The following is a 26939-nucleotide window of genomic DNA, read 5'->3' as shown; positions in this document are numbered from 1 at the left end:
TGTAGAGGCGGAAGGATGGCTAAGTAAGTTTGCGGATGACACGAAGATTGGAGTAGTTGTGGATGGAGTTGTAGGTTGTCGAAGGTTACAAGAGGATATAGATAGGATGCAGAGTTGGCCAGAAAAGTGGCAGATGGAGTTCAATCCAGATAAGTGAGAGGTGATGCATTTTTGAAGGACAAACCAGAAGGCTGAGTACATGGTTAATGGTCGGTTACTTAAGAGTGTGGATGAACAGAGAAACCTTGGGGTTCAAACCCATACATCCCTCAAGGTTGCTGCACAGGTTGATAGGATAGTTAAGAAGGCCTATGGGATGCTAGGCTTCATTAGTAGGGGGACTGAGTAGAGAGGTCATGTTGCTCTACAAATCTCTGGTGAGACCACACTTAGAATAATGTGTTCAGTTCTGGTCACCTCATTATAGGAAGGATGTGGAAACTATGGAGAGGGTGCAGAGGAGATTTACCAGGATGTTGCCTGGATTGGAAAACAAGTCTTATGAGGCAAGGTTAGCAGAGCTGGGACTTTTCCCTTTGGAGCGTAGAAGGATGAGAGAGGACTTGATAGAGGTCTACAAGATTATGAGAGGCACCGATAGGGTGGATAGCCAGTACCTGTTTCCCAGGGCACAAATAGCAAAAATCAGATGGCATATGTACAAAGTTAAGGGAAGGAAGTTTAGAGGAGACATCAGAGGTAAGTTTTTTTACACAGAGGGTTGTGGGAGCCTGGAATGACTTGCCAGGGATGGTGGTGAAGGCTAAAACATTATGGGTATTTAAGAGTCTCTTGGACAGGTACATGGATAAAAGAAAAACAGAGGGTTATGGGGTAGTGTGGGTTTAGTACTTTTTATTAAAGAATATATGGGTCAGCACAACATTGAGGGCTGAAGGGCCTGTACTATGCTGTAGTATTCTAGCGTTCGAGTGTACTGTCAAAGGACTAGATGGGATAGAATTCATCATGTGTGTTCAGGAAAGTTTTCTATATCAGTATGTAGAAGTTCAACAAGCGAACATACGGTACTGGATCTGTGATTAGGGAATGAGACAGGGTGAATGACAAATGTTTGTGTAGGGGAACACTTTGCATCTAGTGACCGCAATGCCATTAGTTTTAAAGTAAATATGCAAAAAGATAGGTCTGGTCCATGGGTTGAGATTCCAAATAGGAGAAAGGCCAATTTTGATACTATCAGAAATGATCTTGCAAGTGTGGATTGGGACTGTGTGGATTCTACAAAGGTGTACTTGGTAAGTGGGAGGACTTCAAAAGTGAAATTTTAAGAGTACAAAGCCTGTATGTGCCCATCAAAATAAAAGGTAAAGGTAACAAGTGTAGGGAACCTTGGTTTCCAAAAGATACTGAATCCCTGGTTAAGAGAAAAAAGGAGGTGCACAGCAGGTATATAGGCAGGTACAAACAAATGAGATGCTTATGGAGTATGAGAAATGCAAGAGAACACTTAAGAAAGAAATCAGGAGGCTAAACGAAGACGTGAAATTGCTCCAGCAGACAAGGTGAAGGAGAATCCTAAGGGTTCTACAGACATATTAAGAGCAAAAGAAATGCAAGGGACAAAATTGGTCCTCCGGAAGATCAGAACGGTAATCCATGTATGGAGTCAAAACAGACAGGGAGATCTTAAATAATTTTTGTTTTGCATCTCCATTTACTCAGGAGATGGACACAGAGTCTATAGAAGTGAGACAAAACAGAATCAACTTCATGGACCCTGTACAGATTACAGAGGAGATGGTATTGGCTATCCTGAAGCAAATCAGGGTGGACAAAGGTGTTCACTCAGACCCAACAGGAGGCAAGTGCAAAAATTGCCAGGGCCAAGTAGATATTTAGATCATCCTTTGCGACAGGAGAGAGATCAGAGGATTGGAGGATAGCCAATGTTGTTCTGCTGTTTAAGAAAGGCTCTAAATATAAACCAGGAAATTATAGGCCAGCGAGCCTAACATCAGTTGTGGTAAAGTTATTGGAAGGGATTCTAAGGGACTAGAGAAAGAAGTATTTTTACAGAAATGGACTGATTAAGGATAGTCAGCAGGTGGCTGAGTGGGCCAGTAAAGGAGTGGACCTTTGAGTTGTTGACTCCGGGAGCGGCCTTGTCGAAAGAAGTGCCTTGTGAGAAAAGTGCGAGTCTTTGGCGCGAGAGTCTTCGGCGAGGAGGCCAAGGGAGGAGACTACGCCACAGTTGGAGAGGGTGAGAGGTGGTGAAGAGATGACAGGTAAACTGATTCAGTGTGATGCTTGCCTAATGTGGGAGGTCAGGGACACTGATGGTGCCTCCGGCAGCTACAACTGTGAAAAGTGTGTCCAGGTTCAGCTCCTGAAGGACTGTGTTAGGGCACTGGAGAGGCAACTGGATGACCTCAGGTTCAACCGGGAAAACGAGAGTTTTCTGGACAGGACCTACAGCGAGATCATTACATCGAAAATACCAGAAGAGAGAAGGGGGCGACGATGAGGAAAGGATGGATGCTTGGAGTACAGGAGACCCCGGGGGATATGCCTCTTGAAAACAGGTTCACCCTCTTGGAAGCTGTCGGGACAGAAGACACTGCCAGTCTGAGAGGCGGACAGGTCTGCGAGTCAAAAATTGGCACTGAAGCAAAGCAGAAGAGACAGACGTCAGGCAGATCCATGGTAGTAGGGGACTCCATAATGAGAGGTACAGAAAGGGGTTTCTGCAGCAATAGGTGGAATTTAAGGATGGTGTGTTGCCTCTGTGGAGCCAGGATCCAGGACGTCACGGACCGATTGCAGGGAATCCTCAAGGGTGAGGGTGAACAGCCGGTAGTGGTAGTGCATGTCAGCACAAATGACATCGGGAAGAAGAGGAAAGAAATTCTGCAGCGTGACTTCAGAGAACTCGAAAGAAGGCTGAAAAGCAGGACCTCCAGGGTGGTTACCTCCAGTTTGCTTCCAGTTCCTTGTGTTGGTGAGGGCAGGAACAGGGAGATATGGGATCTCAATGTGTGGCTGAGGAGCTGGTGCGGGAAGCAGGGATTTAGATTCTTAGACCACTGGGATCTGTTTTGGGGTAAGGATGAATTGTACAAAAGGGACAGTTGCACCTTAACAGGCGGGGGACCAGCATTCTGGCAGGCAAGTTTGCCACTGCTACACGGATGTGTTTAAACTAATAAGTGGGGGGGGTGGAGACGAACTGGAAATATAAGGATGGAGTTAAAGGGAAAGAGAGAATAAGAAAAGTAAAGAAAGACAACAGAATTGACGGGGCATAAAGCTCAGGAAGGGATCGGAGAGTATGGCCAAGTGCAAGGGATCGATGTGAGAAGCAAGGGGAGTAATGGATTAAAAGTATTATATATGAATGCACGAAGTATAAGTGGATGAGCTTGAGACTCAGTTGGAAATTGGCAAGTATGATATTGTAGGAATAACAGAGACATGGCTGCAAGAGGACCAGGGCTGGGAAATGAATATTGAAGGGTATACATCCTATCAAATGGACAGACAGGTGGGTAGAAGGGTGGCTCTGCTGGTGAGGAATGAAATTCAGTCCCTTGCGAGGGGTGACATAGAATTAGGAGATGTAGAGTCAGTATGGATAGAACTGAGAAATTATAAGGGCAAAAAGACCCTAATGGGAGTTATCTACAGGCCCCCAAATAGTAGCCTGGATATAGGGTGCAAGTTGAATCAAGAGCTAAGGTTAGCATGTTGCAAAGGTAATGCTACAGTTGTAATGGGGGATTTTAACATGCAGGTAGACTGGGAAAATCAGGTTGGTACTGGACCCCAAGAAAGGGAGTTTGTGGAGTGCCTCTGAGATGGATTCTTAGAGCAGCTTGTACTGGAGTCTACCAGGGAGAAGGCAATTCTGGATCTAGTGTTGTGTAATGAACCGGATTTGATAAGGGAACTCGAGGTAAAGGAGTCATTAGGAGGTAGTGACCATAATATGATAAGTTTTAATCTACATTTTGAGAGGGAGAAGGGAAAATTGGAAGTGTCAGTATTATAGTTGAACAAAGGAGACTATGGAGCCATGAGAGAGGAGCTAGCCAAAGTTGACTGGAAGGACACCCTAGCAGGGATGACAGTGGAACAACAATGGCTGGTATTTCTGGGAATAATACAGAAGGTGCAGGATCAGTTCATTCCAAAGAGATTCTAAGGAGAGTAGGGGGTGACCGTGGCTGACAAGGGAAGTCAAGGACAGTATAAAAATAAAAGAGAAGAAGTATAACATAGCAAAGATGAGCGGGAAGCCAGAGGATTGGGAAACTTTTAAAGAGCAACAGAAGATTACTAAAAAGGCAATACTGGGAGAAAAGATGAGGTACGAAGGTAAGCTAGATAAGAATATAAAGGAAGATAGCTTCTTTGGGTATGTGAAGAGGAAAAAATTAGTTAGGACCAAAGTTGGGCCCTTGAAGGCAGATACGGGTGAATTTATTATGGGGAACAAGGAAATGGCAGACGAGTTGAACAGGTACTTTGGATCTGTCTTCACTAGGGAAGACACAGACAATCTCCCAGATGTAATAGTGGCCAAAGGAGCCAGGGTAATGGAGGAACTGAAGGAAATTCACATTAGGTGTTGGGTAGACTGATGGGACTGAAGGCTGATAAATCCCCAGGGCCTGATGGTCTGCATCCCAGGGTACTTAAGGAGGTGGCTCTAGAAATCATGGACGCATTGGTAATCATTTTCCAATGTTCTATAGATTCAGGATCAGTTCCTGAGGATTGGAAGACGGCTAATATTATCCCACTTATTAAGAAAGGAGGGAGAGAGAAAACAGGGAATTATAGACCAGTTAGCCTGACATCCGTGGTGGGGAAGATAATGGAGTCAATTATAAAAGATGAAATAACAGCGCATTTGGATAGCAGTAACAGGATTGATCTGAGTCAGCATGGATTTACAAAGGGGAAATCATGCTTGACTAATCTTCTGGAATTTTTTGAAGACGTAACTATGAAAATGGACAAGAGAGAGCCAGTGGATGTAGTGTACCTGAACTTTCAGAAAGCCTTTGATAAGGTCCCACATAGGAGATTAGTGGGCAAAATTAGAGCACATGGTATTGGGGGTAGGGTACTAACATGGATAGAACATTGGTTGGCAGACAGGAAACAAAGAGTAGGGATTAACGGGTCCTTTTCAGAATGGCAGGCAGTGACTAGTGGGGTACCACAAGGCTTGGTACTGGGACCGCAGCTATTTACAATATACATTAATGATTTAGATGAAGGGATTAAAAGTAACATTAGCAAATTTGCAGATGACACAAAGCTGGGTGGCAGTGTGAAATATGAGGAGGATGTTAGGAGAATGCAGGGTGACTTGGACAGGTTGGGTGAGTGGGCAGATGCAGTTTAATGTGGATAAATGTGAGGTTATCCACTTTGGTGGCAAGAATAGGAAGGCAGATTGCTATCTGAATGGTGTCAAGTTAGGAAAAGGGGAAGTACAACGAGAGCTAGGTGTCCTTGTTTATCAGTCACTGAAAGTAAGCATGCAGGTACAGCAGGCAGTGAAGAAAGCTAATGGCATGTTGTTGTTCATAACAAGGGGAGTTGAGTATAGGAGCAAAGAGGTCCTTCTGCAGTTGTACAGGGCCCTGGTGAGACCATACCTGGAATATTGTGTTCAGTCTTGGTCTCCAAATTTGAGGAAGGACATTCTTGTTATTGAGGGAGTGCAGCGTAGGTTCATGAGGTTGATTCCCGGGATGACGGGACTGTCATATGTTGAAAGATTGGAGCGACTGGGCTTGTATACACTGGAATTTAGAAGGATGAGAGGGGATCTGATTGAAACATATAAGATTATTAAGGATTGGACACGCTAGAGGCAGGAAGCATGTTCCCGATGTTGGGGAAGCCCAGAACCAGAGGCCACAGTTTAAGAATAAGGCGTAGGCCATTTAGAGCAGAGTTGAGGAAAAACTTTTTCACCCAGAGAGTTGTGGATCTACAGAATGCTCTGCCTCAGAAGACAGTGAAGGCCAATTCTCTGGATGCTTTCAAGAAAGAGTTAGATAGAGCTCTCAAAGATAGCGGAGTCAAGGGATATGGAGAGAAGGCAGGAATGGGTTACTGATTGTGGATGATCAGCCATGATCACATTGAATGGTGGTGCTGGCTCGAAGGGCCGAATGGCCTACTCCTGCACCTATTGTCTATTGGCTTTGTGCATGTTAAGTCACGTCTAAACAACCTTATAGAGTTTTTCGAGGAAATTACCAGGAAAGCGGATAAAGACAAGGCAGTGTATGTTGTCTACATGGAGTTTAGTAAGGCATTTGATAAGGTCCTGCACGGGAAGTTGGTCAAGAAGGTTCAGTTGCTCAGCATTCAGGATGAGGTAGTAATCTGGCTTTGTGGGAGAAGTCGTAGAGTGGTAGTAGATTGTTATCTCCCTGGCTGGAGGTCTGTGACTAGTGGTATGTTGCAGGGATTATTGCTGGGTCTGTTGTTGTTTGCCATTCATATCACTGATCTGGATGATAATATGGTTAACTGGATCAACAAATTTGCAGATGACACCAAGATTAGGGGTGTAGTGGATAACAAGGAAGTCTATTATGGCTTGCAGATGGATCTGCAATAGCTGGAAAAATTGGCTGAAAATGGCTGCAACTGGAGAAGGTTCAAAGGAGGTTCACGAAAATTACTCCAGGTTTGAATGACTTGTCATATGAAAAGCTTTTGATGGCTCTGGGCCTGTATTCATTGGAATTCAGAATAATGAGGGGTAATCTCATTGAAAACTAAGCTTTTCTGGAATGAAAACCTCAACCTGAGAGCAGAGGTGGGAGTGACGGAGGAACTGAGAGAAGGGAATGGCATTTTTACAAGTGACAGGGTGAGAAGAGGTATAGTACAGAGAGCTGTGAGAGCAAATGGGTTTATAAAAGATACAGAAAATGCTGGAAAAGTTCAGCACTTCCAACATCTGCAGATTTTCTCTTGTTTGAGTTTATACGATATCAGTAGATAGACTGACTCCAGAGATGGAGACAGGGAGATTGAGAAAGGGTAGAGAAGTGTCAGAAATGGACCAAGTAAATTTGAGGGCAGGGAGGAAGTTGGAGGCAAAGTTGATGAAATCAATGAGCTCAGTATGGGTGCAGGAAGCAGCACCAAAGCAGTTGTCGATGTAGCATAGGAAGAGTTGGGGAGCGATGCTGGTGTAGGCTTGGGACATGGACTGATCCATGTAGCTGACAAAAATGCAGGCATAGCTGGTACCCATGCGAGTGCCCATGGCTACACCTTTGGTTTGACAGAAGTGGGAGGATCCAAAGGAGAAAATGTTGAGGGTGAGGATCAGTTCCGCTAGATGGAGGAAACTGGTGGTTGGGTCTGTTGTCCGGAAAGAAGCAGAGAGGTTTAAGGCCCTCTTGATGGGGGATGGAAGTGTCTAGGGTCTGGACATCCATTGTGAAAATGAGACAATCGGGCCAAGGAACTTAAAGTCATTGAAAAGGTCAAGAGCATGTGAAGTGTCACGAATGTAGGTAGGAAGGGAGTGAACTAGGGGAGAATAAAACAGAGTTGAGTTATGCAGACACAAGTTTAATGGGGCAGCAGCAGGCAGAAATAATGGGTCTGCCTGGCCAGTCACATTTTGGGGCATCCCTTTTGTAGATAAGACCAGAGGACACAGTCTCAGAATAAAGGGGCATCGTTTTAGAACAGAAATGAGAAGGAATTTCTTTAGCCAGACAATGGTGAATTTGTGGAATTCATTGCAACAGACAGCTGTGGAGGCCAAGTCATTGAGTATATTTAAAGCAGAGGTTGATAGGTTCTTGATTATTCAGGGCTTCAAAGTCTACGACCAAACACCTGATGACATAACATTGGTGGGGCTCATCACCAACAATGATGAGAAGATGGAAGAGCTTGAGGCCTTGTGCCAGGCAAATAACCTCTTCCTCGATATGAACAAGATAAAGGAGGTTGTTATTGACCTCAGGAGAACTTGCACCACTTGCACACCTCTTTACATCAGGAGCACAGCATTAGAAATTGCAAGCAGTTTCAACTTCTGAGAGTGCACATCTCGCACAACCTCTCATGGTCCCACATCTTCTACACAATCAGGAAAACTCAGCAATGCCACTACTTTCTGAAGAGGCTGAGGAGAGCTAGACAATGCACATCTATACTAACAACCCTCTACAAATATGCAGTAGACAGCATTTTAACAAGCTGCATCACTGTAGGGTACAGAAACTGTACTGCAATGGACAAGAAGGCTCTACAACAGGAAGTCAAAAGAATCCTATACCATCACCGGCACGAGCCTACCTGCTCTCAAGGATACACATACAGAAAGGTGCTGGAAAAAGGCCAGAAATATCGCAAGGGATCCCACCCACCCTGCTCATGGATTGTTTGTCCACTCCCACAGGGAAGAGGCTACAGAGCAGGCACACCAGAGCCACCAGATTCAAAACCAGTCACTTTCCCTAGGCAGTAAGGCTGATCAACACCTCCAGCCACTGATCCACCTCTCCACATCCCATACTACCATTACTTTATCATTTCCTGTCAGTCACCTTATGTGCAGACACTCCTGTGCCTCATGTCACTTTATGAACATACAATCATTCTATGGATATAAGCTATCTGATGAATTTATTAATTTTTTATTGTGTTCTTATGTGCTGCATCAGATCCGGGGTAACAATTATTTTGTTTTCCTTCACAATGGTGTACTGGAAATGACAATACACAATCTTGAATTTTGAATCAGGAAAACATCCTTTCACCAAACCAATTAGCTAGCTCATCTTGGATCCCATGCACATTAACATTCTGGATCAGATTACCAGTTTGGCTGATCACCCTCTGCTTTTCTGACTGTATATAAATCTTACCCTTTAGGATTTTCTCCAATAATTTGTTCAACGATAATATTGACATGTAGTTTTCTACTGTACACCTGGAATAATAGTGGAATAATACTAGCTACTCTCTAGTCTTTTGGTACCTACTTCCAAGGCTAACAACAATGCAAACTCTCTGCCCTTGCTTCTAAAACCTGGAATAGATTTCATCTGGCCCAGGGAGTTTATCAGCAGTTATGCATCACACAACATCGAATACATCCTCCTTGACACTGACCTGCTTAGATTATCCAAATTTCCCCCTCCCTGAACTCACTATTTTCCATGCCCTTCTTTTTGAGTATAGATATTCATCTACCTTGACCACATCACTTGGCTTCACACAGACATTAAACCTAAGGGACCAACACTTTCTGATGAAAGGTCTGTGACCTGAAATGTTGACTCCGCTTCCCTTTCTACAGATGTGACACAACCTACTGAGTATTTCCAGCAATTTTTATTTTGCTTCCTCCCCATAACCTTTGATGTCATGACTAATCAAGAATGTATCAACTTCCACTTTAAATATACCCAATGACTTGGCTTTCATCTGGGCAATAAATTCCACAGATTCACCACACTCTGGCTAAACAAATTCCTCCTCATCTCTGTTATATTCTGAAGCTGTGCCCTCTGGTTCTACACACCCCCTCTATAGGAAATATCCTCACCACATCCACTCTATCTAGACTTTTCAATCTTCAATATTAAGTAAAGAAAACAACAATACTATTTCAATCCAAAGTCAAATGTCAATTGTGTTTATCCCATCAGGTAGTGATGCTGCATATCTTGCTTTTAACAGTTTATTCCCACTAATGCATAGTCGATGATTTATTGAAATGGGCTTCAAAGAAATTCTGGTTATATGACACAGGGCTATCGAAATTTCCTCATGTAACAACTAGCAAAATTTAGTTTAATTTTTTGCTTTAATATTTTCATAACTTATCAAATGTTTTAATAGCTTGACTCATTTTTTAAGTTTTGGTGTGAACTCGACTTTTTTCTGAAAATCACAAAAGTTAATCTTTTGACAACATTGACCAGCAGTTAAGCAAGGATGAATGGAAAAGCCACCTTGCAATACAAAGCTATATCGGCAGTTTGCACTGGTGTTTGTTCTAGATTCCTTCTCCCTTTCGCCTCTCACCCTCACCACCCACATATCAAGATTGTCATTGGTACCAATGATATAGCCACATTGTCTATCAAGTTCTCACAATCCATAGCATCTGAGCTATCCTTTCTTCATGTTCTATCCTGTGATCGCTTGTGCTGATATCAAACAATTTATCATTTTAATCTCAATAACTAAATAATTGTAAATTTTCAACAAAGGTATGCATAACATTTAAAAATCTACTAGGTTACATAAATATTGAACATGCACAATGACTTGTTTTCTTATGCTTTATTTTGGCCAATTTAACCTCATCCTATTTCCAATCCCTAAGCTTTTATCTGCCAATCGTATCAGTCAAGTCTGCAGAATTTATCAGCATCATCAGCTGTGCACTTAATCATTTGTGAGTATTTAAAGCCTACTTGATTTCAGAAGGAAAACAAGACCCAAGCAATCTCTAATCTTCCAAACAGACTGCAAGTTAGTACAGGACTTTAAATTACAGAATAATAGTGATCAACATCTGGCATCTTTCATTTCTATCTGTCATTGGAGAAGCCAAAGCAAGTAAACAATGTGAGATGGTGCAGACATTGGAAGGAGTGATGGAAGAGCCCAAGCTCAGTGCAAATGTATGAAGAATTACCAATGTAACACAACCACATATGTCTGCAAATACCTACACCAGTGGCAAGCATTTCTCCATTACGGTCAAATGCAATAGCAGTGACTTGTGCTGTATGTGGCTTCATGGCTTGTTTCAGTCGAAGTTCAGCCTCACCAACTTGCGTTTGCCCAGCAACCCGAGCTAAATCTTGAGGATTGTATATTTCCAAGATACGGATAACACCATCATCAAACCCTACAATTATTATGTTTCCTTCTGGGTAGCACTGTAAAGAAAAAATGTACTTTTAAATTCTACACAAATGAAAGAAAAACATGTTTTAAAATTATCCTAAAATTCCAATGAAAAGTAAATTATTTTAATTTCTGAAAAGAATTGTTCAGTTAATAAATAGGTATCATGGAAATAATATATTCCAAATCTGAAATCACAACTTTGGCTGAAAATTATTGCGGCATTCATAAGTTCTTCTTCATATCAGTGTTTAGTATTGTAAGTAAACAAGGTAGAATTCCTAGCCAAATATCCTTTATGAATGACTAACAATTAACATTGTAACAGAATTTTTTACCAAATAAAACATGCAATTCTTCGCTCATATATACACACCCAATATAGTACAATCATATGAGGTAAAAAACTGTCTGCAGTTTTCTAGATTAGATATGGAGCACAGAAAGAGTCGACCCCTGTAGGTAACAAGGGTTGCAAGCCCACAATAATGACCATACCTCACGCAAACAAACACCTCCTGTTAAAACCCACAGGAGGGGCGACAGCATTAACAGTTTTAAAATGCTTCTGATATGCAGAGACACACAAAAGCTATTAAAATTATTTTTAAAATAAAAAATATTTATTTCTCCCATAACAATTGATCAAAATTTATTAAATTATAAAGAAGTAATAAATAACATCTAAAGTAAATATCAACATGCCTAATCTCTAGATTAGGAATCCCCAATCATATGAAAAGTTATTTTAATCTTATGTTAGGTCTGGCCAGACTGTAGAGATGGAGTGGAGTGACAGATGAGACAGCACTTAGTTCATGCCGGACCAGTACATAGTGTCTATGTACTGACCTGTAACTTATTTAGCAAATAGAATGTTGAACTAAGTTAAGCACTGGGAAATATCAAGAAATTAAGTTTAAGAGTTCCTCATGTAACTTTGTTAATTTACCTCACCATCAGATTGCATATCAGGTTCATAGAAATGATTGATAAGATGATTTCCTGGTAAAAGGGCATTTGGGTGAATGAACACTATTTCCCAGGGCAGGTGAATGAAGAACTAGAGGGTGAGGGTTTAAGGTGAGAGTGGAAAGATTTAATAGGAACCTGAGAAGCAACTTCTTTACACAAAGGGTGCTCTGTATATGGAATGAGCTGCTAAAGGAAGTGGTTGAGGCGGGTACATCAATAACATTCAAAAGACACCTGGACAAGTACAAACCCCGTTTCCAGAAAAGTTGGAATATTTTCCAAAATTCAATAAAAACAAAAATCTGTGATATGTTAATTCACATGAACCTTTATTTAACTGACAAAAGTACAAAGAAAAGATTTTGAATGGCTTTACTGACCAACTTAATTGTATTTTGTAAATATACACAAATTTAGAATTTGATGGCTGCAACACACTCAATAAAATTTGGGACAGAGGCATGTTTACCATTGTGTTACATCACTTTTCCTTTTAATAACACTTTTTAATCGTTTTGGAACTGAGGATACTAATTGTAGTAGATTTGCAATTAGAAATTTTGTCCATTCTTGCTTGATATAAGACTTCAGCTGCTCAACAGTCTGTGGTCTCCATTGTCTGATTCTCCTCTTCATGATGCGCCATACATTTTCAATAGGAGATAGATCTGGACTGGTAGCAGGCCAGTCAAGCACACGCACTCTGTGTCTACAAAGCCATGCTGTTGTAGCCCGTGCAGAATGTGGTCTGGCATTGTCCTGCTGAAATAAGCATGTTGCCTTGATGGCAACATATGTCTCTCTAAAATCCTAATATACACCTCAGAGTCAATGGTACCTTCACATACATGCAACTCACCCATGCCGTGGGCACTGATGCACCCCCATACCATCATAGATGCTGGCTTTTGCACCTTTCGCTGATAACAATCAGGATGGTTGTTTTCATCTTTGGCTCGGAGAACTCGACGCCCATTTTTTCTGAAAACTAGCTGAAATGTGGACTCATCTGACCACAGCACACGGTTCCACAGTCTTTTGGTCCATCTGAGATGAGCTCGGGCCCAGAGAACTCGCCGGCCTTTCTGCATAGAGTTGATGTATGGCTTCCTCCTTGCGTAATACAGTTTCAAGTTGCATTTCTGGATGCAGCGACGGACTGTGTTAAGTGACAATGGTTTTCCGAAGTACTCCCAAGCCCAGCTGGCTATAATTCTCACAGTAGCATGACGGTTTCTTAGGCAGTGCTGCCTGAGGGATCTAAGATCACGCGCATTCAACAGTGGTTTCCAACCTTGCCCTTTACGCACTGAGATGTTTCTGAATTCTCTGAAACTTTTCACAATATTATGTACTGTAGATGTTGAAAGACCTAAATTCTCTGCAATCTTGCGTTGGGAAATGTTCCTTTTGAACTGACTAACAATTCTCTCATGAATTTTGGCACAAAGGGGTGAGCCACGACCCATCCTTGCTTGCAAAGACTGAGCCTTTGATAGACGCTACTTTTATACCCAGTCATGATACCTCATCTGCTACCAATTAGCCTGCTTAATGTGGAGTCTTCCAAACCGGTGTTACTTGAATATTCTGTGCACTTTTCAATCTTATTTTAACTGTCCCAACTTTTGCTGAGTGTGTTGCAGCCATCAAATTCTAAATTTGTGTATATTTACAAAATACAATTAAGTTGGTCAGTAAAACTATGGAAAATCTTTTCTTTGTACTTTTGTCAGTTAAATAAAGGTTCACGTGAATTAACATATCACAGATTTTTGTTTTTATTGCATTTTGGAAAATATCCCAACTTTTCTGGAAATGGGGTTTGTACATGGACTGCAATGGTTTAGACGGAGTGGGCCAAATGTGGACAAATGGGTCTAGCCAAAGTGCGGATGTGGATCAGCATGGACTAGTTGGGCTGAAGGGCCTGTTTCTGTGCTGTATCGTTCTATGACTCTAAATATAACCACTGATATTCCGTAAGAATTAATTCTAAGGTTCATGGAAGCATTATAGAAAATATACAATACTATACAAAAGTCTTAGGCACATGTAAAAAAATCTGTAAAACAAAGATGTTTTCAAAAACAATGAAAAGTTACTAAATATCAAAAAATACTATAAAAAGCATTAAACAATAAAATAAAACTAAATCAATCAGTATTTAGTGTGACCACCCTTTGCCTTTAAAACTGCATCAGTTCCTTTAGGCACACTGTCATGCAGTTTTACAAGAAAATCAGATAGTAGGTTGTTCCAAGCATGTTGAAGAACTTGCCACAGTTCTTATGCAGACTCTGGCTGTCTTATTTGTTTCTGTATCACGAGGCAATCCCAGATCGATGATGTTGATATCAGGGCTCTATGGAGGTCATACCATCTGAAACCATAAAAAAAATCTAGACTGCCTAAGACTTTTGCACAGTACTGTCTACAATCATTATACAGTATATGCTGATGAGCAAAGACTTTGTGAATAGATTAATAATCACCATATCACTTAAAATCAATATCAAGATGCTGAACCTTATGACAGATCCAGGGAAAAAACTAAGTCTGAACAAAGGTGTGAAAAATAGGAAGGATGAAAGGTGATGTTTTACAGTGAGTCATATGTGGCTTAAGGCTCTTGGAAATTTGTAAATGTATCGGCAAATGCTGAGGCTGATAATGCTGATGAGCAGATAGCTAAGGAACTTCCAAAAGTGTTTGCTGAAGTCATTCATAATAAGAGTTAATTACCTGAGAAAATGTTTCATTGCGCAGAGAAAGGTTTACTTTGAAAGAAAATGTTATATTGTTCACCCATTGAAATCAATGTCTGGATTTAAAGAGAAAAGGATGATCTAAGTGTTTTGCTGGCGAGCAATGAAATTGAGAATTACAACTGAGACCGCTCTGGTGTACCATGATGAAAACTCCAGGGTACTGAAAGGAATGAGTATGAGTTTCTCTAAGAACCTGAGTTATTATCATCATATTTGAGACCTGGATTTGACACATCCTTGGTACAGATTATTATCATATCTACCAAGATACAGTGAAAAAACTTAGTTCTTCATGCCATCCATACTATAATCACAAAACATAATTGCACAGAGATAGTACAAGGGAAAAGCAGTGTTATGTTACAGTTCTAGAGAAAGTGCAGTGTAGGTAGGCAATAAGGTGCAAGGGCCATGATTAGGTAGATGGTGAGGTCAGCTTTAATGAACAAGAGCTCCATTCAAGAGTCCAGAAGCAAGAAAGTTGGTGAGCACAATGTCCTTCTCTTTGAAAAAATGCCCAACAATCAGAAATATTGACTCCTCCTTTCTGTTTCTAGTCCCTTGAAAATAACAGCTCATGAATCATGATTTTATCTTCTATGAAGCAAACATAACCAAGAAGCAAAGATTCATTGTCTGACAAAACTGATTCATCTAACTGCAGAGCAAACTCTGTTATGCTAAGTATGTTGCACAATGTGTCTTCTACATTCTCAGACATTTCGTAGATTCGTCTTTAAACAGAGTTGTTGCTGAGCGGAATCACCTTAATCATTTGGTCTGGTGACTTATGCAAAACCGTACTCAGAACCTCCCTTACTTATTTTACATATATTTAAGGCAGAGGTAGATAATTTATTCAGGGCATGAAGGGAAAAGGCCAGAGATTGGGGCTCAGATGGAAAATGGGTCAGCCATGATGAATGGAAAAGCAGACTCGATGGGCCAAATGAACTAATAATGCTCCTATATCTTCTCGTCTTACTGCTGGCAGAATCAGTTCTTCTCCAATTGTATGGGTTTTTCCAGATTTAGCAATGACCAACAAACTGTTGTATGAAGCACACAAAGCATCACTGTTTTGTTCTGAAGTGCCAGCAGTCATGCTTTGAAGTGCTTTCTGTTTCTGAAAGTTTTCACAAAGCGACTAAAAATAAGCCAAGTTCTTGTTTGCTTTATCAGTTTATTTTCTTCAAAGGTTTAAGGAGCCTGGATTGTTTCATTGCCTCATTTGAAAAACAAACACATTAGCTGCTGTCGGTTGTGTGGCGCTGGAATAAATCCATATTTCAGCTACTCCACACTATACTGTTTACACTTCTTTTTCTTTTGGTCTGTTTCTGCCATTTTTATTTTGGATTAATAGCCATGGTCAATCCCCTGTTGCTTAAATCCAACCTCAAGCACTGCAGTCTATAAAGGGGAAAGCTATGATGACATAATACCTCAGGCAAACTTGACTCTCCTTCTGAAGGTGGAGCAGCGATATCTTGGTAGGGCCGTGGGCTAGAGAAATGGAATCCTTAGGAGTATGTGGAGATTCAGCATGACTTTGACAAACTTCTATAGATGTGTAGTGGAGAGTACTGGCTGCATCACAGCGTAGTATGGAAAATCTTGAACAGAAAATCTTACAGAAAATAGTGGATACGGCCCAGTCCATCACAGGTAAAGCCCTCCCAAACTGAGCACATCTCCATGAAACACTGTCGCAAGAAAGCAGCATCCTCCTAGCAGCCAGGACATGCTCTCTTCTTGCTGCTGCTGAAAGATGGTACATGAGCATTAGGACTCACACCACCAAGTTCAGAAAGTTAATACCTCTCAACCATCAGGTTCATGACATACATGTACTTTGATAATAAAATTTACTTTGAACTCAAGACCATCTGAAGGACAGATTCTGAACTGTACTCCATTGAATGCCATACCCCAATTCACAAGAATTATGTCACTGTATAATTAGAGTATGGAAATCATACTAACACTGTGCTACAGTAGTGAACAGCAATAATGCACGGGCCAGGCCTGGAAATAACATGATATCTTCAGTCCAGAATTCTCATGATATGCCAAATAAATCGAAATAAATATAATAAAAATTTAAATTATAAATCATAATTAGAAAATAATTAACTTGGGAGATCCTAGTGGCAGAGGAAAGAACAAAGGGGGAAAAGGCAGGAGAATGGGGTTGATAGGAATAATAAATCAGTCCTATCAGCCAAGATAAAATGACAGAGCAGACATGATGGGCCAAGTGGCCTAATTCTGCTCCTATGTCTTTTGGCCTAATGGAAAAAAGGACAAATAACGTGGTATAGAAACATAGAAAACCTACAGCACAATACAGGCCCTTCGGCCCACAATGCTGTGCCGAACATGTACTTACTTTAGAATTTACCTAGGGTTAATCATAGCCCTCTATTTTTCTAAGCTCCATGTACCTATCCAGGAGTCTCTTAAAAGACCCTATTTTATCCACCTCCATCACCGTCCAATGGAATGGCAGCCCATTCCACACTCACCACTCTCTGCATAAAAAACTTACCTCTGACACTTACCCCTGACATCCCTTCTGTACCTGCTTCCAAGCACCTTAAAACTGTGACCTCTCGTGTTAGTCATTTCAGCCCTGGGTAACAGTCTCTGATTAGCCATGTGATCAATGCCACTCATCATCTTATACACCTCTGTCAGGTCACCTCTCATGCTCTGTTGCTCAGAATGCTCCTCTTATACCAATTTTTTAATTCCATTGAATTTCTATAGATAATAGACATTCCATTCGAATTCCATTGCTTGAATTAACCAATAAGATAGCCCCTATTAAAGTAATGCAATACCCACAGCAACAACCAAAGCAAATGCAACCACTGGAAAACACAATGAACAATTACATGTAGTTGACCATTGATGAGCATTGCAGTAGTAGGCTCTGTGTGAGGTAGCCCTAAAGATGAAGCTAAGTGCCCCAGTCAAGCAGTAAGAACACACTGGCCCTTGAGTGCTCAACAGCAAGCACAGCAGTACAAAATGGATTTGAAATGAATCTTCCACGGGGATTGATGCCATCCTATGTACCTATATCACAGAATCATCGCACAGGAGGAGGCAATTTTAGTAGACAAAAATTGACTTCCAGTTGATTTTCTATGCAACTTTATGTCCACAGCTCTGCAAGCACTCAGTGATGTGATGAGGGTTTCTGCCTCCACAACTGTTTCAGGCAATGTTAACTTGCTACGGGAAAGAATACAGACATCTCCAATGTTAAAAAAATATTCGATTGGGAGAGGGCTGGTGTCAGTTGGATGAAAGCAAGCCTGACCTGGAAATATTGAAATCAAAGTCTGGCAGAAAATAAATGCTGTGGAAAAATGGGAATCCTTCACATGTTTTTCAGCTACTGTATAGGTACAGTACCATGAAGGGAGAAGGATGGGGAAATAGCAGTCAGAACTTCCCAGATGACCAAAAGAAAAAGGGTAAAATGGAAAAAAAAAAGTGTAGTAGCTAGCAGTGTCCAGATGAAGGGTCTCGAGCCAGAATATTGACTGTCCATTTCAATTCAATTTGAATTTATTATTATCACAGTACATAAGTACAAAGGAGAACAAAATGATTGTTACTCTGGATTCATGCAGCATAGAAAAACACAATAAAAAAATAAAAAAATTACATATAAACATAAAAGCAATCCTATAAAACACAGTGAACAAATAACTGAGTGTAGCCACAGATACACATTTGCTTATATTCAGTACACAGATTGATTGTATGTAGACTGATTGTCTCCATGGTTGCTGTTCTGACCCACTGAGGTCCTCCAGCAGCTCATAGGTTGCTCAAAAAAAAACATATTACAAATTCTAGGCAATTAACACAGACAGGAACAAGACTGATTCCAGACATTTCTGAAGGGAAACAAATTAAGCAGAAAGAGCACATGAAAAGACTGATCAGAAATAGAGATGCTGGAAGAGCTCAGCCAAACAAGCAGCATATGTGGAAAGAGAAACCACTCAACACCAGTTAATCATGGACCCCTCGATAACACAGTTTGGAGGACAAGTTTCTCATTAGCTCAGCTGCAGATGACTTGAATTCTTTGGGGCAGATTACAGAGAAAGGCTGATTGTGTAAACATCCAAATGGCAGATACAGAGAGATACAGAGTTTTAAAGCAATACAAATACAGCACAGATACAGACCCTCCAGCCTAGCAAGTCCATGCTGACCAAAGTACTCACCTCACCAGTGCTAATTTCCTGCATTAAACCTATATCACTCTAAGCCATGCTCCTCTACATACCTATCCAACTGCAACATAATGTCCCAATTCCTATACTCAGTGCCCTGACTGATGAAGGCCAGTGTACTAAACGCCTTCTTCATCACCCTGTCTACCGGTGATGCTGATTTCAGTGAAAATACATTTGTATTCCTTAATCCTTCAGTTCAACTACACTCCCTTAGATTTCAAAGTATAAGTCCTACACTAGTTTGACTTTCAAAGCTGCATCTCACACTTATATCTTGAAATCCATTTGCCATTCCTCGGCTCACTTCCCTAACTGGTCAAAATCCCCCAGTAATCTACAATAACTTTCTTCACTATATACAACACTTCCTATTTTGTGTCATCCTTGACCATGTGGGCCTTATCAAAAGTCTTGCTAAAGTCCAAAGAGGCAAAATCCACTTCTCTACTTCTCTACCCTCATCTACCTTTTTGGTTACTTCTTCAAAAACTTTCGCCAGACACAACTTCTCATACACAAAGCCATGCTAACTCCTCCTAATCAGACTCTGGCTATCCAGATGCTGGCAGATTCTGTCCCTCAGAATTCCTTCCAGTAATTTCTCCAATATGGATGTCAGGTTGGCTAACCTGCAAGCCTTCAGCTTGCCCTTGTTACCATTTATTTAAATAATAGAACAGCATTAGCCATATTCCAGTCTTTGGGAACTTCAGAGGTTAACAATGAAGCAAATATCTCCACCAGGGCTTCTGCAATTTCCTTTCTAGCTTCCCACTAAATCTGAGGATGCACTTGGTCAGACATTACGGATTTGTCAATCATAATATGCTGCAAGTCTGCAAATACCTTTTTCCTCATAATATGAATGTCCTTCAAAATATCTCTATTTGTTTCCCTTATCTCTTGAGCAATCATAATTTTCTCCTCAGCATACACAGAGGAAAAATTATCATTAAAAATATGGCCCATCTCCATCAGCAGCTCTGCTGATCTCCAAAGAGACATATTGACTCCTAGCCACCCTTTAACTCTTAATATAGCTACAGAACTCCTTAACCTTACCTGCCAGCTTCATCTCATACCCTCTCTTTGCTCTCCTGATTTCCCTCTTAAGAGTATTCTTAATCTTTTTTTTTAGTCATAAGGGATTTGCTCAATCCTGGCCTAACCCCAATGTATACTTCCTTCTTTTTCTTGATCAGAGCCTCAATATCTCTTGTCAGCGAAGGTTCCCTAACCTTGTCAGGTTTATCATTCACCCTAATAGAACGAAGTGCTTGGACACTTGCTTTCACACTCTTGAAAGTCTTCCACTTGCTATTCATTCCTTTCCCTTCAAACAGCCTCATCCAATCAGTCTCTGCTGGATCCTGTCTAATTCCCCCAGTTTAGGGCACTAACCTGCGGATCTGCCCTATCCTTTTCCATCCTTATTTTAAAACTAATAGAATTATGGTTACCAGAGCCAAAGTACTCCCTAACTGCCACTTCAGTTACTTGTCCTGCTTGTTGAACCTTCAGGGGAGATGCACCTTCTGAGTAGGTCTGCATATTGACTCAAGAAACTTTCTTGGACGTATTTCACAAATTCACTCCATACACTCCTCTTAACATTCCTAAAGGCCCAGTAAATACCAGGGAAATTAAAATCTCCCACTAATACAACTCTATTATTCTTACAACTATGTTAAATTTCTCTACACACCTGCTCAAGTTCCCACTGACCTTAAGAGGTGGGGGAGGGCAATCTATAATATGATGCCACTAGAGCAACTTTCTCTTTCTCGTTTCTAAGTTCTACCCATATGGCCTCAATAGATTAATTTCCAAGGATGTCTTCTAAGCACTGCTGTTATGTCCTCCATTATCAAAAAGGCAAACCACGCCCCCCCCCTCAGTTACCTGAATGCACGAAGATCTATATCTTCAAGTACTGAGTTGCCAATCCTGCTCTGCTGTCAGCCATGTTTCTATTATGGTTATAGCACCTCAACCTCAAACCGAATCCGTGCTTGGCTGCATTACCCGTTAAACTTTGTGCATCGAAATAAGTGCGGTATAACTGAGTATTCCTTTTCTGCCTTTACTGTGTCCATGGCTATTCTGATAACTAGACTTGCACTTGTTGCCTACTGACCTGTTCCTACTCAAGAGTCCCACTACATCCCCTGTTGATCTATGGAGCAGAACACAGAACATTGAGTCCATCTGAGAAGAGATTAAGAATAGTAAAGGGAAAAGAATTACTGGTGGGAGTTGTCCATAGGCCACCTAATAAAAATATTGCAGTGGCAGAGGCGATTAACCAAGAAATAACTGAGGCTTGTAAGAACGGAACGGCAGTTGTCATGGGGGATTTTAACTTCCACATAGATTGGGTGAATCAGGTTGGTCAAGGAAGTCTTGAGGAGAACTTCATAGAATGCATCCGTGATGGCTTTCTTGAGCAGCATGTTAGTGAACCTACAAGGGAAAATGCTATCTTAGATCTACTCCTCTGCAATGAGACAGGTAAGATTAACGATCTTGTAGTCAGGGACCCTCTTGGAAAGAGTGATCATAGTATGACTGAATTTCACATACAGATGGAGGATGAAATAGTTAGATCGAAAACTAGTGTATTATGCTTGAACAAGAGAGACTACAACACGATGAGGGAGGAGTTGGCTAATGTGGATTGGGATCACAGGCTACTTGGTAGGACAGTTGAGGAACAGTGGAATACTTTCAAAGAAATTTTTCACAGTGCTCTACAAAAGTATATTCCAGTCAAAAGTAAGGACAGTAAGTGTGGGGAGAGCCAGCCTTGGATAACTAGGGAAATAAAAGATAGTATCAAATAAAAAGCTCACGTGTACAAAGTCACAAAGAGTAGTGGGAGACTGGAGGATTGGGAAAACTTTAAAAAGCAACAAAGAACAACTAAACAAGAAATAAGGAAAGGGAAGATAGAGTATGAAAGTAAATTAGCACAAAATATAAAAACAGAGCAAAAGTTTTTATAAATATATAAAGCAGAAGAGCGTGGCTAAAGTCAACGTAGGTCCCTCAGAAGACGAGAAGGGGAAATTAATATTGGGTGATAAGGAAATGGCTGAGGCATTGAATGACTATTTTGTGTCAGTCTTCATGGTGGAGGACACGTCTAATATGCCAAAGAATGATGTTATGGAACAAATGGGAGGTGAGGACCTCAATAAAATCACTGTCACTAAAGAGATAGTGATGAGCAAACTAGAGGGCCTGAAGGTAGATAAGCCCCCGGTCCTGATGGGATGCATTCCAGGGTGCTGAGGGAATTGGCGGAGGTTATAGTAGACGCGTTGGTAATCATTTACCAAAACTCCCTAGACTCTGGGCAGGTCCTGGCAGATTGGAAGACAGCAAATGTCACACCACTTTTTAAAAAAGGGTGTAGGCAAAAGACGGAAAACTATTGGCCAGTTAGCTTAACATCTGTAGTCAGGAAAATGCTTGAAGCTGTCATTAAGGAAGAAATAGCAAAACATTTAGAAAGGAGTGGTTCCATTAGACAGATGCAACATGGATTCAGAAAGGGCAGGTCCTGTTTGATAAAATTACTGGAGTTCTTTGAGGATATAATGAGTGCAGTGGATAGAGGGGAACAGGTGGATGTCGTATACTTGGATTTCCAGAAGGCGTTCGATAAGGTACCGCACAAGAGACTTAAAAATAAGATACGGATGTATGGAGTCGGAGGAAGTGTATTGGCATGGATAGTGGATTGGTTAACCAATAGAAGGCAGACAGTTGGTATAAATGGGTGTTTCTCCAGTTGGTGAGTGGGGTCGGTGCTGGGTGTGCAGCTGTTTACCATTTACATTAATGATTTCGAAGACGGGACTGAGTGTAGCGTAACAAAATTTGCTGATGACACTAAACTGAGTGGAAAAGCAAATTGTACAGAGGATGTGGAGAGTCTGCAGAGGGATATAGATAGGTTAAGTGAGTGAGCCAAGGTCAGGCAGATGGAAAACAATGGTGGTAAATGCGAGATCATCCACTTTGGAAGGAATACTGGGAGTGCAGATTATTGTTAAAATGGTGAAAGATTGCAGCATGCTGTTGTGCAGAGGGCCTTGGGAGTGCTTGTTCATGAATTGCAAAAAGTTGGCTTGCAGGTTATTAAGAAGGCAAACGGAATGTTGGCTGGCCTTCATTGCTAGAGGGATTGAATTCAAGAGCAGGGAGGTCATGCTGCAACTAATCAGGGTACTGGTGAGGCCGCACCTGGAGTACTGTGTGCAGTTCTGGTCTCTATACTTGAGGAAGGATATACTGGCTTTGGAGGCTGTGCAGAGGAGGCTCACCAGGTTGATTCCAGAGATGAAAGGGTTAACCTATGGGACTGTACTCTCTGGAATTCAGAAGGATGAGAGGGGATCTTAGAGAAACATACAAAAATTTGAAAGGGATAGATAAGATAGAAGTAGGAAAATTGCTTCCATTGGTAGGTGAGACTAGAACTAGGGGACATTGCCTCAAGATTCAGGGGAGAAGATTTAGGATGGAGATGAGGAGAAACTGTTTTTCCTGGAGAGTGGTGAATCTGTAGAATTCTCTGCCCAGGGAAGTAGTTGAAGCTTCTTCACTAAATATATTTAAGAAACGGTTAGATAGATTTTTGCATAGTAGGGGAATTCAAGTCAAGTCACTTTTTATTGTCATTTCGACCATAATTGCTGGTACAGTACACAGTAAAAGCAAGACAACGTTTTTCAGGACCATGGTGCTACATGAAACAATACAAAAACTACACTGAACTACGTAAAAACAACACAGGAAAAACTACAGTAGACTACAGACCTACCCAGGACTGCATACAGTGCACAAAACAGTGCAGGCATTACAATAAATAATAAACAGTACAATAGGCACAGTAGAGGGCAGTAAGTTGGTATCAGTCCAGACTCTGGGTATTGATGAGTCTGATAGCTTGGGGGAAGAAACTGTTACATAGTCTGGTCGTGAGAGCCCAAATGCTTCGGTGCCTTCTCCTAGATGGCAGGAGGGAGAAGAGATTGTATGAAGGGTGCATGGGGTCCTTCATAATGCTGTTTGCTTTGCGGATGCAGCGTGTAGTGTAAATGTCCGTGATGGCGGGAAGAGAGACCCCGATGATCTTCTCAGCTGACCTCACTATCCGCTGCAGGGTCTTGCAGTCCGAGATGGCACAATTCTCGAACCAGGCAGTGATGCAGCTGCTCAGGATGCTCTCAATACAACCCCTGTAGAATGTGATGAGGATGGGGGGTGGGAGATGGACTTTCCTCAGCCTTCGCAGAGAGTAGAGACGCTGCTGGGCTTTCTTTGCTATGGAGCTGGTGTTGAAATTTGGTGCTCTGAACAATCTATACCCAGGAGCTGTCGATGTTCAGCGGAGAGTGGTCACTCCATGCCCTCCTGAAGTCAACAACCATCTCTTTTGTTTTGTTCACATTCAAAGACAGATTGTTGGCTCTGCACCAGTCCATTAGCCGCTGCACCTCCTCACTGTAAGCTGACTCATCGTTCTTGCTGATGAGACCCACCATGGTCGTGACATTGGCGAACTTGATGATGTGGTTCGAGCTGTGTATTGCAGCACAGTCATCAGTGGGTCAGCAGAGTGAACAGCAGTGGACTGAGCACACAGCCCTGAGGGGCCCCTGTGCTCAGTGTGATGGTGTTGGAGATGCCGCTTCCGATCCGGACTGACTGAGGTCTCCCAGTCAGGAAGTCTAAGATCCAGTTGCAGAGGGAGGTGTTCAGGCCCAGTAGGCTCAGCTTTACAATCAGTTTTTGAAGAATCATTGTGTTGAATGCTGAACTGAAGTCTATGAACAGCATTCAAACGTACACGTCTTTTTTGTCCAGGTGGGTTAGAGCCAGGTGGAGGGTGATGGCAATAGCGTCATCTGTTGAATGGTTGGGACGGTACGCAAACTGCAGGGGGTCCAGTGAGGGGGGCAGCAGGGTCTTGATGTGCCTCATGACGAGCCTCTTGAAACACCATGATGATGGATGTGAGTGCAACGGGACGGTAGTCATTGAGGCAGGACACTGAAGACTTCTTCAGGGTTATGGGGAAAAGGCAGGTAGATGGAGCTGAGTTTACGGACAAATCAGCCATGATCTTATTGAATGGTGGGGCTGGCTCGATAGGCCAGATGGCCTACTCCTGCTCCTATTTCTTATGTTCTTATGTAATCCAGTTTAAACCCTCCCATACAGCACTAGCAAATTTTTCTGCAAGGACGTTGGTTCCTCGCTGGTACAAGTGCAACCTGACCCTCTTGTGCAGGTTGCCTCTACCCCAGAAGACATCCCAATGGTCTAAGAACCTGAAACCCTTCCGCATACACTACCTCCTTAGACACAAATTCATCTCCCCTGTCCTTCTATTTCTGACCTCACTATAGCACCTGGGACAAGGAGTAATCCAGAGATCGTCACCTTCACAGTCCTGCTTCTTAATTTCTGACCTAACTCATTATACTTATTCTGTAGGACTTCAACTCTCACTCTACCCATGTTATTTGTACTAACATATTTACCCTCCTTCTCAAGAATTTTCTGCAACCATTCAGAGACATCCTTGACCCTGATACTCAGAAGAAGCTGGGCAGAACCTAATGCCAATTGAAACTAATCATATAAGCAATTTAAATTGCTGTACAAGCATGTACCCTTTATCCTTCATCTAAGTGCCATAGCAACAAAGGGGCTTTGACCTGTAATATTAAACTGGTAAGTGATTTGGCAGCATTTTCTGATACATTTCATATTTTCATTGTCTGCACTTTTATTTCCTTACAATAATTACCTGTAAATAGTTAAACCGTACCAACAACTGAAATAAATAAACCAGCAATATTAACATTGATATCTAATATCTCTTTCCATTAACACTGCCTGACCAGCTGAGTGCTTCCAGCAATTTGGTTATATTTTAGACTTCAGCATTTGCAATTTTCAGAATTTGCATAAGCCAGCAACTAGCCTGAAATAGACAGTGATCCCTTCTTTGGTTGGTGGGACAGGGCCCTTCATAATGCATAATATCATGTTCAAATGTGTGAATGCAAGGGAACAACAACTCGAATTTGGGGCCCCAAAGCAGTGGCACTGGTATCAAAAGATGCACATGTCTACCAACTCTGAACTCATACAAGCTACTTCATCTCTTAAAAGCTGCAGCAACAAGCACTACTATTATGTAGGAAGTTTCACTTACCACATGTGGTGCCCAAGTTAATGCAGTTCCACCTCGTCTATACCTCACAGTTACCAATTCTTCATTTCTCACAAAGTCATAGATGCGCACTGTATCTGAAATTGTATTGAGCAAAAAGGTTAGCACCAATTTTCAGAAATAAAAGTACTAAAGCACAATTCTTCTCAACTATATGGTGAAGTATGGTTCTGAAGAAAACATGGCACATCTTGCTTCTACAAAAGTGTGGGTGGAGAGTTTAGGAATCATAAAATGGAAATCTGCTGCCATCATAACAAAATAGATGGATTGACAAGTGCAGAAGATTTCAGAAGGATGATAGCTGACTCAAAAAAAGGTCAGAAAAATGGTAAGTGCAAAGAAGTCTAAGGGAGAATAGTTTTAAGAAGATCTGCATACAGGGGAAAATGCACTCAATGGAAAGAAGCCTGTGATGGGAGCTACAGAAAATATGAGGGCAGTAACATAGGAGCCAAGAGCACTACGAAGTTTATAAAGAACAATCTATGATAAAATGACATCCTATACAATATATTGTTTAGGCCATACATAGGACAACAGTGCAGTTTTACAAATAGAAGATAGAAGAGTACAGAACAGGAACGGGCCCTGCAGCCCACCATGTTGGTGCTGCCATTGCCATCTAACTAATCCCACCTGCCTGTACACAGTCCGTATCCCTCTATTCCTTGCCTGGAAATGCCTCTTAATTGTTGCTATTGTATCTATTTCTACCAATTCCTCAGACAGCACATTCCAGGCAGCTCAGTGTAAGAAAAAAATGTGCCTTTGAACATTTCCCCA

At 41.5% G+C, this 26939-nt stretch overlaps 1 protein-coding gene across 2 annotated transcripts in view; it reads right to left on the bottom strand.

Moving 5' to 3' along the window:
- The window catches only part of LOC140727991 (cilia- and flagella-associated protein 44), a 207614-nt gene that overhangs the window by 130479 nt on the left and 50196 nt on the right, over positions 1-26939 (bottom strand). For both annotated transcript variants that reach the window (XM_073046057.1, XM_073046058.1), the window contains exons 12-13: positions 26136-26230; positions 10710-10919 (exon numbers count right to left, since the gene is read on the bottom strand). In XM_073046057.1, the coding sequence (XP_072902158.1) occupies positions 10710-10919; positions 26136-26230 (305 nt within the window). The remainder of the gene's footprint in view (positions 1-10709; positions 10920-26135; positions 26231-26939) is intronic.

This window comes from Hemitrygon akajei, chromosome 5, assembly GCF_048418815.1.
Source record: "Hemitrygon akajei chromosome 5, sHemAka1.3, whole genome shotgun sequence".
In the NCBI taxonomy this organism is placed as follows: domain Eukaryota; kingdom Metazoa; phylum Chordata; class Chondrichthyes; order Myliobatiformes; family Dasyatidae; genus Hemitrygon; species Hemitrygon akajei.
This window is presented reverse-complemented; position numbering and strand designations above follow the sequence as displayed.